The sequence below is a fragment of the Armigeres subalbatus genome, chromosome 2 (assembly GCF_024139115.2).
Source record: "Armigeres subalbatus isolate Guangzhou_Male chromosome 2, GZ_Asu_2, whole genome shotgun sequence".
NCBI classification, from domain to species: Eukaryota; Metazoa; Arthropoda; class Insecta; order Diptera; family Culicidae; genus Armigeres; species Armigeres subalbatus.
The window spans coordinates 209463406-209479751 of NC_085140.1; the positions used below are offsets into that span (position 1 = coordinate 209463406).

General features: G+C 42.7%; 1 protein-coding gene across 1 annotated transcript in view; it reads right to left on the reverse strand.

The window, feature by feature from the left end:
* LOC134211567 (uncharacterized) overlaps positions 1-16346 on the reverse strand; it is a 722476-nt gene that overhangs the window by 181942 nt on the left and 524188 nt on the right. Inside the window, exon 8 of the mRNA XM_062688552.1 lies at positions 13514-13714. Within this exon, the coding sequence (XP_062544536.1) occupies positions 13514-13714 (201 nt within the window). The remainder of the gene's footprint in view (positions 1-13513; positions 13715-16346) is intronic.

A 16346-nucleotide genomic window follows, 5' to 3' on the forward strand; every position in this document is an offset into this window, starting at 1 on the left:
TAAAAGAAACCCAATAAAACAACTTGATTATTTGGTCGCAGTTGTCGGTACATATTCGTTACTCGTTGCACATCTTTTTTGTTGTGTCTGTGACGTTTTAAATTAAATTTTATTGTGCAACGGAAAAGCAATGATAAAAACGACCATTAAAAAATTTCTGCCATAACGATCTCGGCATGGTTTTAAATCCAAGAACTTAAAATCATCTTCAAGGAGAACTAAGCTGGGTATGAGCGCCATTATCATATCGAACCACGTATGAATTTGAAGTCTTTCCCTAACTGCTAATCCATCGCTTATAACAGATTTCGTAGCAAACTCTTGGAACAATAACAGTTGTTCATGCAGTTTGGCCAACATCGACTCCACCTCTCGTTTAGTCAATCATCCAACATGTTCTACCAACAGCGGCGCGAACACTCAATTTATTCGACAAAAATATTGCACACGTCAACTTGAACTCCGACCATCCAAAAACGAACAGTGGGTAATGTCTGTGACATAACCGTGAAGAGTACGACGAAGGACTTGTATATGACCATGCTTTAAAACAGACATAATATGTCTGAATATCTCAAATAATCTAATTTGAATAAATAATCAGCGATATCGGCCAAATATCAGCATTACAATTTTCGTGAACAATATAGAAAATATTTCAAAACGGAAAATTTTTATTTATACTTTATATATATATATATATATATATATATATTTTTTATACATTCATCGATTTTTACCTACTGTTGATTTTTTGTCTATGACTGAAATATGTAGAAATTATAATTCTTTGATACTTCCTAAAAGATTGGTGGAAAGCTTTTAATTATTATTGTTCGACGTGGTTTTCTGTGTTGGTCGATGCAAAGGTGGTAACTGCCAAAAATGCTATACAATGCTGACGTATACCAAAAAAAGCGGAGTTTGGAATTCAAAGTTTTGGTTATGCATGACAAACTAGTTTCACTTGGTCGGTCAAGGTGAAAGTAGTTTTTAATGTTCTTATTCATCAAAGGGGCGGAGCTTCGGGTAGAGTTGTTCTGGTATAATCATAAAATCAAGGCTCGCGCGAGTTCAGTTCCAGAAAATGCTAAGGAAGGCACTAACCTGTTTGAATACAATGCATCATTTGTCCACATGATTAAGAGATAATTCTTTGAACATAAGAACAGATCAGCAAGATTTCTTGATATGATTAAAATCACTTCACTGTACGAAAAAAAAAAGGTTGTTGTAACTCGACGCCGTCATCCAAATAGTAGTTTGTGCAACAAGTTGCAAAAAGATGATTTTTTCAGCACGAGTCGTACGTTTATCTAACGAGGCTTGCCGAGTTGGATAAATACTACGAGTGCTGAAAAAATCGAGTTTTGCAACGAGTTGCACACGCTATTTTTTTGCAATGACGAAAATTAGACTTTAATTTGATAAATCTGTACCAAAATTGTAGTCTAGTTTACTCCACATGATCATTCTTGGCAATAAATTATGTTGCTGCAGAGAACAATCAGATTCCATGTTAAGGTGCCACATTGCATAGTTCGATAAGCCGTGAAACTATTTTAATTGTCACGCGACGCAGAGAAACATTATTTGAACACTTACCCTTAAGCTAATTCAGCAAAATGTAGTCATGTAACTACTATTCCGACGATGGTTTTTCATTATAGCACCCAAATGAGTGCTATAATGAATATTATGCAACCAATTTGAGTTGCATAATGTTCATTAAAGCACCCATTTCGTTGGTATGGAAAAGTAGGCCGTTTTATCACTCAAAGACGAACTGTAAACCATATATTATGATCAGGAATTGCAAAAAAGATTTTGCATGCATGGTGCAATTAATAGATGTGGAAGCGCTTAATGAAGTAGCGAATTCGGCAGTGTCACAGTGCGGAAAGTAATGCTAAGAAGAGAAATCCTGGTACTGGCTATATTGCAGCCCCTCAAAACTTCGTCCTGCAAAAGAAAAAAAAATCCATACCCGCACAACGTGTCCTTGCGGATCATGGCGCACTTATAAGTCCCATTAAAAGTTACGAACTCCATGGAACAGTTAATCATCCTAGCCAGTATGTAGCTTAACGTCTGCATTACCGCACTGAAACCTAACTTTCAAAAAGCAGTAAAATGCATGCGGAGTCTCCTCTCGCTCAGTAATGAGACTCGTGGCGGAACGATATGCAACGAGTCACCGCCGCATCAGCGAACGGAATGGTCATCTTTTTTTTTTCATTTTAATGACGGAATTCTACGTATGTGGTACACATGGGTGCGAACGTGACGATTCCAACATTCAACTGCGCCTAATCTTCTCTTCGTTTTACTATCCATTCATTTTAATTGACCTGACGTTCTATTAAAAAAACCAACCATAACTGCCTTTAATGTAAGGTCCCATAGTTTTGGTCGGCATATGCATTAAAATGGGGAAAATACATGAAAGAAGCACAAAAATGTTCTTGTTCTTGACTTTGATATGAGATGATTACCATAAAACTATACCCCTAGGACTTAGCCCAAGTAACATCTACGTACTTTTGTGGTTTTAGAGCATAAGTATGCTATATTCAAGTACTTGAAGAGTGTATCGCTGTCTCCAAGTGAATTGATAAACCAGGTTGTATACTATTTCGCTGAAAAACATTTCGCGGATTTTTTTTCGCGGTACAACATTCCGCGGAATGTATCAACTCTTCGAAACACATTTCGCGGAATGCACCTTTTTCCGGAAGACATTTCGCGGAATGTACCTTTTCACCGAAAGTCTTTCCGCGGAATGCCATTTGGCGAAATTCGACATACATTAATTATTTAACCCTGGGCCCTCCTTAGCCGTGCGGTAAGACGCGCGGCTACAAAGCAAGACCATGCTGAGGGTGGCTGGGTTCGATTACCGGTGCCGGTCTAGGCAATTTTCGGATTGGAAATTGTCTCGACTTCCTTGGGCATAAAAGTATCATCGTGCTAGCCTCATGATATACGAATGCAAAAATGGTAACCTGGCTTAGAAACCTCGCAGTTAATAACTATGGAAGTGCTAAATGAACACTAAGCTGCGAGGCGGCTCTGTCCCAGTGTGGGGATGTAATGCCAATAAGAAGAAGAAGAAGAAGATTTGATTCCAAGCCCCTCCACCAAATCCTCATCCGGGAGCGCCCTTACCGTCACGACTGCCTGATGACGACTGCCAAACTGCTCTTCTCGGAGGCATTCCTCCAACGTTACCCGGATAAATGGCAACCGAACATTGCAACGGTCACTGGATTCAAAACACGGACAAATGGACTCAATTGACTCACCAGCAACAACAACAACAACAACAACAATGAATAATGGAAAAAAAAAAGATTCTGTGTGGATTCTGGCTGCAGAATACCACAGTAGATCTCGGCACAGTGGCGGTTAAGTAACACAGAGTGCCTACCAAATAAAGCATAGTGCGCTGCTCTTACGTAATGGGTTTACAGAAACCTTGATCAAATTACCACGGTAAATTTGACAGCTGATTTAGTTTGGAAAAATGTCACTTTTACGTACGGCAGGAGCAACGCCTTCTTTAAATGGGTGCATCTGCCCGGTTTAAGGTCACTCCTGACGGAATCCAAGTTTCAAAGTGCTCGCGTTTTCGGGGGCACACCACTCGATATGGAAGCAACGCACAACTGTATTTTTTTTTATTTCATGCATGCTGCGACCCAGCAAAGCTAATCAACAAAAATGACAGTTGTGCGCCGCCTCCGTATCGAGTGGTGTGCCCCCGAAAACGTGAGCACTTTGAAACTTGAATTCCGTGAGGAGTGACCTTAAGGAGTAACGTTCTACGTTTATTTCGCTTTACATATATTATAAATTATTATTTATATTTTCAATTAGGCCGATACAAATATTTAAAAACAATTATCCCAAGCAGCACATATGTTTCGCATGGTTTACTGCAACTCATATATGACCAGATTTGGTCACGGTCAAGTTGCTGCTTTCCGGAGATGAGCCAGCCTCGGGCTGAAAGTCTCCTTAATAAAGATGCAAAAAACAAAAAGTTGCTGCAACCATTTTTGTCTGACTTGTCTCCTCGGTTTTTTTGCCCAAAATAATATTTTGAGGGAGCAACAACAAAAATTCGGGCGATTTTGAGGATTTTCAAAACATTCTTTAACAAATCCGAGAAGTTTTATCGATTTTTTCCATTTTAATATTTATTTTTTATTATTATTATATTAATTTTTTATTCGAAGACCAGTTTGGCCATGTTTGCTTTTCGATTCCGTACGTTCTACTCGTGTTCAATACGAATGAATGATCTAGAAATACACTCAACCCCCTTTTTACGGCAGTGTTTTGTACGTCACTTCGTTTTACGGCCTCCTTTTTACGGCACGGCATGTCCTCTGAGTATTTGTCTTTCACTTGCGTCTCAAATGTAGGTATATGAGTTGTTCTAAGATCTCTAAAATACCCTGGAGTTTGAATCAAATGGTCTGCCGAATCAACCAAGGCTTTCATGAAGTCCCCAGACGCGATATCAACTCAATTATATCCTCCGAGTATTTTTCTTTCACTTGCGTCTCAAATCCAGACACATGAGATGTAGTAAGATCTCCAAATCGTCCTGGAGTTTGAATCAAATGGTCTGCCGAATCAACAAAGGCTTCCATGATGTCCCAGCCGCGGTAACAACCCAATTATGTCCTCAGAGTATTTCTCGTTCACTCGCGTCTCAAATGTAGGCATATGAGTGTTTCTAAGACCTTCAAATTATTCTGGAGTTTGTATCAAATTGTCTGCCGAATCAACCAAGGCTTTCATGATGTCCGAGCCGCGGTGACAACCCAGTTATGTTCCCCAAGTATTTGTCGATCGCTACTGTCTCAAATGTAGGTATACGAGTTGTTCTAAGATCTCCAAATTGTCCTAGAGTTTGAATCAAATGGTCTACTGAATAAACCAAGCCTTCATGATGTCAACGGCCGCAGTATGAACCCAATTATGTTCTCCGAGTATCTGGCTTTCATTTGAATGTCCAATGTCTTCCGATTTGAGACGTGGCACCATGGGAGCATTGGTTGATTAATAAGACCATTTGATTCAAACACCAGGAAAATTTGGAAATCTTAAAACACCTCATATGTCTTGTTTTGAGACGCAAGTGAAAGACAAATACTCGGAGAACATAATTGAGTTAATACCACGGCTTTGGACATCATAAAGGCTTTGGTTGATTCGATAGACCATTTGATTTAAACTCTAGGACAATTTGAAGATCTTACAACATCTCATATGCCTGTATTTGAGACATTAGTGGAAGACTAGTACTCAGAAAACAAATTTGGGTTGACACCGCGGCTGAAAGCCTTGGTTGATTCGGTAGACCATTTGATTCACACTCCACGACGACCCCTCCCCATGGCCACTGCGAGTTAGACCGGGACCATCGTCCCTAACCACTAATCCCAAGGCGTCAAGCGACCCGTGCCGAGGGGATACATGGCCAGGGGGGTGAAATAATAAGCTAGGCCTTTAACGGAGCCTGTGGGGTACCTGGGCACCCTCGACAGTAATTGTCCCTTACCGCGTCATGCTGGGCTCTGGCGTGGTGGACCTCTTTTCCCGAGCAACTCATGGGACCTGGAAAATCAAGTCAATTCTTCAATTAGTGGTAGTAGTGTATGCGACAACCCCTTCGCAAGAGGTGGGTTGTTCAGGTCTCCGCCTAGGAGGCCAGAGGCAATAGTCGGCAGTTCAGTGCGCAGCGCCAGCGTGGGTCGCTTAACCTTCATCTCGGCTTAAAAACGCCGGTAGGGGTTATTGACGACCCATGGCTTGTGGAGGCGATGAACCGCAAACGCGATGGGCTTTCGGCCTTCGAGGTGGCGACGGAACAGCTGGACGCCATCATCGACTTTGCGTCATCGAAACATAATATCAGTAAGGACCTCAAGAGGAGCTTGCAGAAACTTCAAAAGTCGATGCTGGACGCCAAGCTGGAGAGGGCGGTCGAGTGTAAACCCGTGAAATCCGTTGAGTCGAGGTCTACCCAGACTGAGGCCCAAGGATTCGCGGACTCGGGCAAGGTCGAATCGACCGAAGGCGTGCCAGCCAGCGAAGACGGTGGTACCAAGGTCTACCCAGACTGAGGCTCAAGTACTTGCGGGTACGTCGGGGGTGACTGCTCCAACGGAGCAGACACAAAAACGGGGGAGACAGTCTCCAGGGGTTGAGCTCCCTGGGGGCTGCTCCAAAACGCGGAGGGTTACTACCCCGAACAAGGGTAGTGGGCCTGGGAAGCTGATCCCCGCCCAGGTACCTCCAAAACCGGGGGAAGAAGGACCTGGAAAAGTCCGTCCACCCAGGAAAGGGAAAAAATACTGTGCGTCTCCACCACTTTCTCCAGGCCGAACGGCTGAAAAAACAACGTCACTGGGCATCTTCAATGGCAAAAAAACACCGGTTCACTGAAGGTGCATTTTGGAAGCCAAATCATTTTTTTCAAAGTCAAAACTTGTTCAGTGTGATTGCACTGGAGAGGACGGATAGGACGCACTATCCAGCTCTGCTTTAAGATGCCCGTCGCACAACAGGAGTGTCCTGGGACCTTCCCACCGCACGGGGCGGGTGAAGCCATGGTTCAATTCCACCTCTCTGAGAGGGGAAGAATCGGGCTGAATGGCCAAAGAAAAATTGCCGTATCTCCGGATCCCGGATCCCTGACCGCATTGACCGAATATTATTCGCCAAAGATCGGAAGAATAGCAAAACTCTTTCACCGAAAATATCTTGATTGGCTTCACTTGTAGTGGAAAAGATGTCCACGCACGAAGCTAAATTGATCTAAACTGACATAAAAACTAAATATTATCTTAATTTGACTCAAAATATTTGGAAAAAATACACCACGTTTATTAAATGGATTTTGTCTATAGGATGTATCGGTAATTTCATGTAAATTGGGCTTCGTGGCGGTTAGGGACGGTTAGCGACATCGATCGCCTAGACGCATGTGCTATGGAGTATAGGTTCGATTCGTGCCCCGGTAAGGAGGAAACTTTTCGTGATACGGAAAATTCTCCATGCTTAGTGTTAAATGTTCAGTCTGTACGATCTCTGTTCGGAGACGATGTTTCTGTCTTTATTACATGCATTTCAATTTGCCGACTATTTTTTAGTGTGTTAATAATTTCTGGAACAGTCTATATACGTACGAGCTCATGTTCATTAACAGTAATTATGATCTGTTCTAACAACTGAATATCGCCATAATTTGTGTTTTTTGCATTCATTACCAACAAAACAATGCAACAATCAACTGCAAAATCTATCTGGCAATTCTATTCAGATAGTATGAAATGATAATGGTTGTATACTATTTCGCCGAAAAACATTTCGCGGAATTTTTTTTCGCGGTGCGACATTCCGCGGAATGTATCAACTCTCCGAAACAGATTTCGCGGAATGCACCTTTTTTCCGAAAGTCATTTCGCGGAATGTACCTTTTCACCGAAAATCATTCCGCGGAATGCCATTTGGCCGAATTCAGTTAGAATAATTAACATATAAATATTTACCGATTTCTGCTTAATTGCATGCAATCTGGGCAATTTTTTCTTGGATTTAATTCTAACCGGACCCGTTCCCGAGAATGTTTGCATTCGTAAAACCGTATTCGACCCGAACCCGACATAATTTAATTATTTAAGCCCGCACAAAAGTTTTCCTCGGAAAATTCAAACTAGATATGTGTAAAAAATGTAAGTCCAAACAACGAACTAGTCTCAAAATTATCAAAACAGAATGAAATAAGTTTCAGTATTTTATTTCTTAAGCCGTTACGAGACCCGGACTCACAAACCCGTACCCGACCCGAACCCGATATATATTTTTCAAACCCGAATCCGGCGATTCGGGTTGCAGGTTTCAAAACCTGAAACCACACCATATGTTCTGCCCGGTATAAGGCAAAAGGAGTTGCTAATGTCTTCTTTAAAAGAACGCGTCTGTCCGGTATAAGGCGAAAGGAGGGGTAACGCATTCTTTAAATGGATGCATCAGCTCGGTATAAGGCAAAATGAGTTGATAATGCCTTCTTTAAAAGAATGCGTCTGCCCGGTATAAGGCGAAGGGAGGGGTAATGCCTTCTTTAAATGAATGCATCTGCCCGGTATAAGGCGAAAGGAGTTGATAATTCCTTCTTTGAAGGAACGCGTCTGCCCGGTATAAGGCGAAGGGAGGGTTAACGCCTTCTTTATATGGATGCATCTGTCCGGTATAAGGCGAAAGGAGTTGATAATGCCTTCTTTAAAAGAACGCGTCTGTCCGGTATAAGGCGAAGAGAGGGGTAATGCCTTCTTTAGATGAATGCATCTGCCCGGTATAAAGCTAAAGGAGTTGATAATCTCCTCTTTAAAAGAATGTATCTGTCTGGTATAAGGCGAAGGGTGGGGTAAAGCCTTTTTTATATGGATGCATCTGTCCGGTATAAGGCGAAAGGAGTTGATAATGCCTTCTTTAAATGGATGTATCTGTCCGGAATAAGGAACAATTGAAATTTTGAAAACTACTTCTACATATTCTGGGAGGCCTTCCTTAGTGGGAAGATGCGAGGCTGCCAAGCAAGACTATGCTGAAGAAGGCTGGGTTCATCTTCTGGGCCGGTCTAGGAAATTAATCCAAAAAAAATTCGACTTTTTAGGTATAAAAGTTTGAACGTATTAACCTCGTGTTAAACGAATGCAGCTCCGGGCAGCAGGGACTATGTCCAAGGGCTTGACGATCCCTCCCCAGGCCATCTGCGAGTTGTGGGGCTTGCCTAGGATGTGGTGGGGTTTGACAGTGGGCCCTGTTAAACCTCTATAAAAAGCTGCATGTATCCGCAAGTAGGCCCCACCAAAGCGACCGTGTGCCGCTCAAAGCGCACAAGCCCAAGTCCTGGTGTTAGGTGGGACGCTAAACAGCCCTGACACGACGGCCCTCCGACGAGACAGGAGGTTTGCGCAGGCCCAATAAGCCGCCTAGAAAACCAATCATTACGAACAATATAAGAGATAATGCGACTCGATATAATCGGCAAAGACCTAGGCGACGAATACAGGATCACGATTGGAAGCTTGGAACATGGAATTGCAAGTCGCTAGGTTTCGCAGGTTGCGACAGGATGATCTACGATGAATTACATCCCCGCAACTTCGACGTCGTGGCGCTGCAGGAGATTTGCTGGACAGGACAGAAAGTGTGGAAAAGCGGGCATCGAGCGGCTACCTTCTACCAAAGCTGTGGCACCACCAACGAGCTGGGAACCGGCTTCATAGTGCTGGGTAAGATGCGCCAACGCGTGATTGGGTGGCAGCCAATCAACGCAAGGATGTGCAAGCTGAGGATTAAAGGCCGTTTCTTCAACTATAGCATCATCAACGTGCACTGCCCACACGAAGGGAGACCCGACGACGAGAAAGAAGCGTTCTACGCACAGCTGGAGCAGACATACGATGGATGCCCACTGCGGGACGTTAAAATCGTCATCGGTGACATGAACGCACAGGTAGGAAGGGAGGAAATGTATAGACCGGTCATCGGACTGGATAGTCTGCACACCGTATCGAATGACAACGGCCAACGATGCATAAACTTCGCAGCCTCCCGCGGAATGGTAGTCCGAAGCACCTTCTTTCCCCGCAAGAATATCCACAAGGCCACATGGAGATCACCTAACCAAGAAACGGAAAACCAAATCGACCACGTTCTAATCGACGGTAAATTCTTCTCCGACATCACGAACGTTCGCACTTACCGCAGTGCGAATATTGAATCCGACCACTACCTCGTTGCAGTATGTCTGCGCTCAAAACTCTCGACGGTGTACAACACGCGTCGAAGTCGGACGCCGCGGCTTAACATTGGGCGGCTACAAGATGGTAGACTAGCCCAAGAATACGCGCAGCAGCTGGAAGTGGCACTTCCAACGGAAGAGCAGCTAGGCGCAGCGTCTCTTGAAGATGGCTGGAGAGATATTCGATCCGCCATTGGTAGCACCGCAACCGCTGCACTTGGCACGGTGCCCCCGGATCAGAGAAACGACTGGTATGACGGCGAATGTGAGCAGTTAGTGGAAGAGAAGAATGCAGCATGGGCGAGATTGCTGCAACACCGCACGAGGGCGAACGAGGCACGATATAAACAGGCGCGGAACAGACAAAACTCGATTTTCCGGAGGAAAAGCGCCAGCAGGAAGATCGAGACCGTGAAGAAACGGAGCAACTGTACCGCGCTAATAACACACGAAAGTTCTATGAGAAGTTAAACCGTTCACGTAAGGGCCACGTGCCACAGCCTGATATGTGTAAGGACATAAACGGGAACCTTCTTACGAACGAGCGTGAGGTGATCCAAAGGTGGCGGCAGCACTACGAAGAACACCTGAATGGCGATGTGGCAGACGAAGATGGCGGTATGGTGATGGACCTGGGAGAACGCGCGCAGGACATAATTCTACCGGCTCCGGATCTCCAGGAAATCCAGGAGGAGATTGGCCGGCTGAAGAACAACAAAGCCCTGGGGTTGACCAACTACCAGGAGAGCTATTTAAACACGGTGGTGAGGCACTGGCTAGAGCGCTGCACTGGGTCATTACCAAGATTTGGGAGGAGGAAGTTTTGCCGCAGGAGTGGATGGAAGGTGTCGTGTCCCATCTACAAAAAGGGCGATAAGCTGGATTGTAGCAACTACCGCGCAATCACATTGCTGAACGCCGCCTACAAGGTACTCTCCCAAATTTTATGCCGTCGACTAGCACCAACTGCAAGGGAGTTCGTGGGGCAGTACCAGGCGGGTTTTATGGGCGAACGCTCCACCACGGACCAGGTGTTCGCCATTCGCCAAGTACTGCAGAAATGCCGCGAATACAACGTGCCCACACATCATCTATTCATCGACTTCAAAGCCGCATATGATACAATCGATCGGGACCAGCTATGGCAGCTAATGCACGAACACGGTTTTCCGGATAAACTGACACGGTTGATCAAAGCGACGATGGATCGGGTGATGTGCGTAGTTCGAGTTTCAGGGGCATTCTCGAGTCCCTTCGAAACCCGCAGAGGGTTACGGCAAGGTGATGGTCTTTCGTGTTTGTTATTCAACATCGCTTTGGAAGGGGTAATACGAAGAGCAGGGATTAACACGAGTGGTACAATTTTCAATAAGTCCGTCCAGCTATTTGGTTTCGCCGACGACATAGATATTATGGCACGTAACTTTGAGAAGATGGAGGAAGCCTACATCAGACTGAAGAGGGAAGCTAAGCGGATCGGACTAGTCATCAACACGTCGAAGACGAAGTACATGATAGGAAGAGGTTCAAGAGAAGACAATGTGAGCCACCCACCACGAGTTTGCATCGGTGGTGACGAAATCGAGGTGGTAGAAGAATTTGTGTACTTGGGCTCACTGGTGACTGCCGAAAATGACACCAGCAGAGAAATTCGGAGACGCATAGTGGCTGGAAATCGTACGTACTTTGGACTCCGCAAGACGCTCCGATCGAATAGAGTTCGCCGCCGTACCAAACTGACAATCTACAAAACGCTAATTAGACCGGTAGTCCTCTACGGACACGAGACCTGGACGATGCTCGTGGAGGACCAACGCGCACTTGAGTTTTCGAAAGGAAAGTGCTGCGTACCATCTATGGTGGGGTGCAGATGGCGGACGGTACGTGGAGGAGGCGAATGAACCACGAATTGCATCAGCTGTTGGGAGAACCATCCATCGTTCACACCGCGAAAATCGGACGACTGCGATGGGCCGGGCACGTAGCCAGAATGTCGGACAGTAACCCGGTGAAAATGGTTCTCGACAACGATCCGACGGGCACAAGAAGGCGAGGTGCGCAGCGGGCAAGGTGGATCGATCAGGTGGAAGATGACTTGCGGACCCTCCGTAGACTGCGTGGTTGGCGACGTGTAGCCATGGACCGAGCCGAATGGAGAAGACTCTTATATACCGCACAGGCCACTTCGGCCTTAGTCTGATTAAATAAATAATAAACGAATGCAAAAAAATGGTAACATGGCTTAGGAACCTAATTCTGGAAATGCTGAATGGACAAAGGCTATTATTATTAATATTCCACGAAATGGTGCATTCCGCGAAATGGTACATTCCGCCAAAAGTCATTCGGCGAAAACCGCCAAATGTCGTACCGCGAAAAGTTACAAACCGCCAAATGTTATTCCGCGAAAAGTTCAACCGCGAAAAGGAATTCCGCGAAATAGTTTTCGGTGGAATGTTATACAATCAATGATAATAACTTATTTAGTCAAATTATTGAGTGTTCTAAAATATTGTATTTTCTAGAGAACGATACATTCTGACAAATGCACTCCAACCCCAAGTCCTGTTCCTCTCCTACTAATTTGATAATAAGGCAATAAAGGTTGTACATATCTCTTCTGTTGCTCTACATTTCGCTGGAACTTGCCCTCCTTTTCAACTTGGTATTCCATAAGCATTTCCTTAGTTATTAATTGAAAGCTTTTCTATGCCCTCCATTGTATGTATTGTAGGTATCTTGTGTGGCAAGTACAATGGATACACTATTCCCAGGTAGTCGAGAAAGTTTCCCACCCGAAATCACCCTAGACCGGACCGAGAATCGAGCTTGCCATCTCCGGATTGGCTTTTGCTCACTAAAGACTTCTCATGATATATGTATGCAAAAATAGTACCATGAATTGAAAACTTAATAATATAGAAAGTTAATAATTGTGAAACTATTGAATGAACATCAAGCTGCGAGGCGGCAATGTTGCAGTGGGGGTGTTATTTCAATAAAAATGAATAAAATTGTCTTCTCTGGCATCGCAAACTATAGCCTTATGTTATATCCATTTGATCCTATAATTGTAATTTTTATTATCGTTAATTTTATGCCTACTTCCATGCCACTTTCAGAGCTAAATGCAAATTGCTATGAGAAAAGTTTCGCTTGCGACAAAGTCTTGCCTTAAACTGATGGTAATAATTGAGCCTTTTTTTCTGATGAGACTTTGGCAAACTACTTCTCGCTACAAGGTCTTATCTTTTTGCACGAGACCAGCCAGCCAGCGTTGGCACTTTCATTCAATGACACTGCCCACTGAACTGGGATAAGCATCGAGTGTTAAGTATCCGAGCGCTGTGAAATGAGTACTTTTTAAGTAAATTGAAAAAGCCATCGCACCGAAGCACCGCCAGTTAAACGGAAATTAACTCGTCGAAGAAGTGGGAAGGATCTTTTTTTTATTTTGCTTGGAATATCTCTTTCGTTGCGCCTTGGGCGACAGACTGTAATTGGAGAGAACTTTTTCGTTTTGTTTCATCATGGCTTCACTTCAACCCCGATGCAATCTGCGTTTCGGATATTTTCACAAACTTTAACGAAGATTTAATGTGATTTTAAGTAAACGAAAAAATAAAATACAAACTAAAAAGTGTCTCCTCCGAAAGGCGACTGATGCGAACTTCGGTGACCACTTACCTTAACCTGTTGGTAGCGAAAGGTGAAGACCGCCGCCGGAGGAAGCAATCCAATCACGGCACAGGCCAGCACCAAAATACCGGTTCGCATGGTCCAGTTGAGGGCAGCCACGCACGGCGAAGCATCCAGGCAGGAGTCGCACCCTTCGGCACAGGGCAGGCACTGGTATGTCGAAACATCGAGGTAGGTGCTGAACTCGCTCTGCAATGGAAGATTTGAGTTTGAAAAAAAAAATAGTTTAAAAAGCAATTTACGTGCACAATCTCAATTTTATCTAAGTACTGGAACTATTAAGTGTATAAGTTTCAAGTTATCTCGACTATCTTCAAGATACTTAATAACACGTTTTGCGAAAACCTCTCCCACTTCTAAGACTGAGATCTACTACGTTTTCTATGTTGGCTATGAGGCAACAGCTCCAAGCACTTGGATGATTTGTGAGTTTTTTCAAAATGGTTTTCAGCCAATACGAAATCTATATTTAAATTAAAAAAAAGAGTTTAGATATCCTTCCTGACTATTTAACTCGTGAATAGCTGGACCGATTCACAAGATTTTCTGTCAAATCGATTCGTTTTGGGATTTGCAAAGTTTGTACCTATATACGAAAAGTTGGCGAATTTAAAGGGGAAAGTTTAAAAATCATCAGAATACAATTTTTAGTCTGCTGATAAGGAAAACAAAACAGCCGCAAGGAAATTAATCTAGAGTGTGGTGCTGAACTTTAGATTAATTCTCTAGTACCGTCAACTGGGGGGAAGATGATCATTTTTAAGACAAAACATGCAATAACAATGTGTGTTTACATTTTAAATCGAAACAAATATTTTCAAAACATGTACTGCTATACGTTGCAATAATCAACAACTTTAGTTTTCTGAAATGCGTTCGCATTTATTAAAATAAATTAAATTATCACACATTTTTTGAATAATCTGGTTTGGGGTGAAGTTGATCAAGACAGCTCTACTAAAACCATTATGACCTAGTAGTCAAAATACACTAGGTTATCTGTATGAATGTTGAATTTACTACGTAAAGAAGTCTAAGAAATCAATATTTGAAACAAAAATAGAGTCATTTATGACTATCTCTCTCTTTCTTCCACAAAATACATTTTCATGATTATAATCGAAAAACTCGGATTTCTACCTAGCGGTAACATTACTTGAACGGAAAATATTGTTTACTACCGTTTCATAAAAAAATTTGGCACTTTTGACTGACACATCAAATGATCATCTTTACCTCAATGATCATCTTCCCCCCAGTTGACGGTATGTGAAATTTGCAACCCGGGTGAAGCTGTGTATTTTTTGCTAGTGCAATATAGAATCGAGGCTCACAACAGAAGTCTATTTGGTGGGTGCAGGAATTATTCACTTCGACTAAAATAGTGAAGCTACAATGAATCGCTTGCTTTGAGCATGCTTACAGCGACAAACTAGGAGTTAACTTTCTGAAATCAGTATGGCGAAAGGCATCATCGATTTCTCAAAATTGAGCACCTTTATTGAAAAAATATTTGGTAGGCGTAGTAGCGGACACCTTCCTACATATCCTGTACCAAATAGTTTTTCATGAAAAGTTTCTAATTTTGAGAAATCCCGCGTTAGATGTCTTTCGCCATACAAATTTCTGGTGGTTAACTCATGCTGGCTATTTTGCACATATACTATAGCGCCTGGATGTGACAGCGGCGGGCAGAAAATCAGCCACTGCCAATAATTCATTAACAGTTGATTCAAAATTATAAGATTGCTAATGTCGTTCCTGTTCGTGTGACTAGCATCTAGGTTACTTCCACCTGGCAGTCAAAGTACCGGTACTACCAGTGTCAAACCGATGTTGGTGATTAAACCAAACATGCACTACAACATGATGCATAAATTATGGTCAATTGAAGCTTATTGAAGCATGATTTGGTAAAATAATTTAAATGACTACAGCGTTCTAGTATTTATGCTTCTACTCAATCAACCAATCTGAAGCATTAATCTCCAACGATATGTACCATACGGTTCAACATTCTGGAAACTTTTAATAGAGTTTGATATCATAGAAACTGACGAGGCTGGATTAAAAACAAAGAGATGCAATACTCCTACCTTTAACAACCTTGTGCTCGATTCGAACAACCGATTTGACAGCAAATGTGCTGTTCTAATTTTGATATTTCCCCTCTTTGTTATTAATCCAGGCTCGTTAATAGAAACGATACTGTTTGCACAAAGTAGCATTGCACTATGGTCCAGGATACGGATTCACGCAAAAAGATGCATGTCAATTGGAAAAAATATTGTTCTTCAAATTTGTTCGGAATAGTAAGGCCATCATTACCGATGTTGCTATCACAAAATAGGGTGGAAAATTATATTTTTTTTGTATTTTGTCGAATGCTGACATGTAATGTTCTACAAAGTTGCAGAGTAGCTGATTTAAAAAAAAATCGCTAAAAAAAAACCAGAAACCCTTCAGAAGGTGACATTCATGAATACTAAAAAATAAAATAAGCAGATCAAACATATTGTTTTTTGAGGGACACCCAGATCCTAGTAAGTAAAATTGCTATAATAAGTGAGCTTAAGAGATACAGAAAAAGTTTATAAACCAACATTGATGGGAAAAGCTATACTACAATTTTGTAGAATTTTTTTTTTATTATTCAGCGAAATTTTAAAAAAATCATTGCCCTATTTTTCGATAACTCTATAATAGGGTGCCAATAAAAATAACATTTTCGAATTCTAAAAACGACATTGCTCACAAGTTTCATTACCCCAAAATATGACCCCATGCAAATTTTGAGCTCAATTGGACATGATTTAGGGGT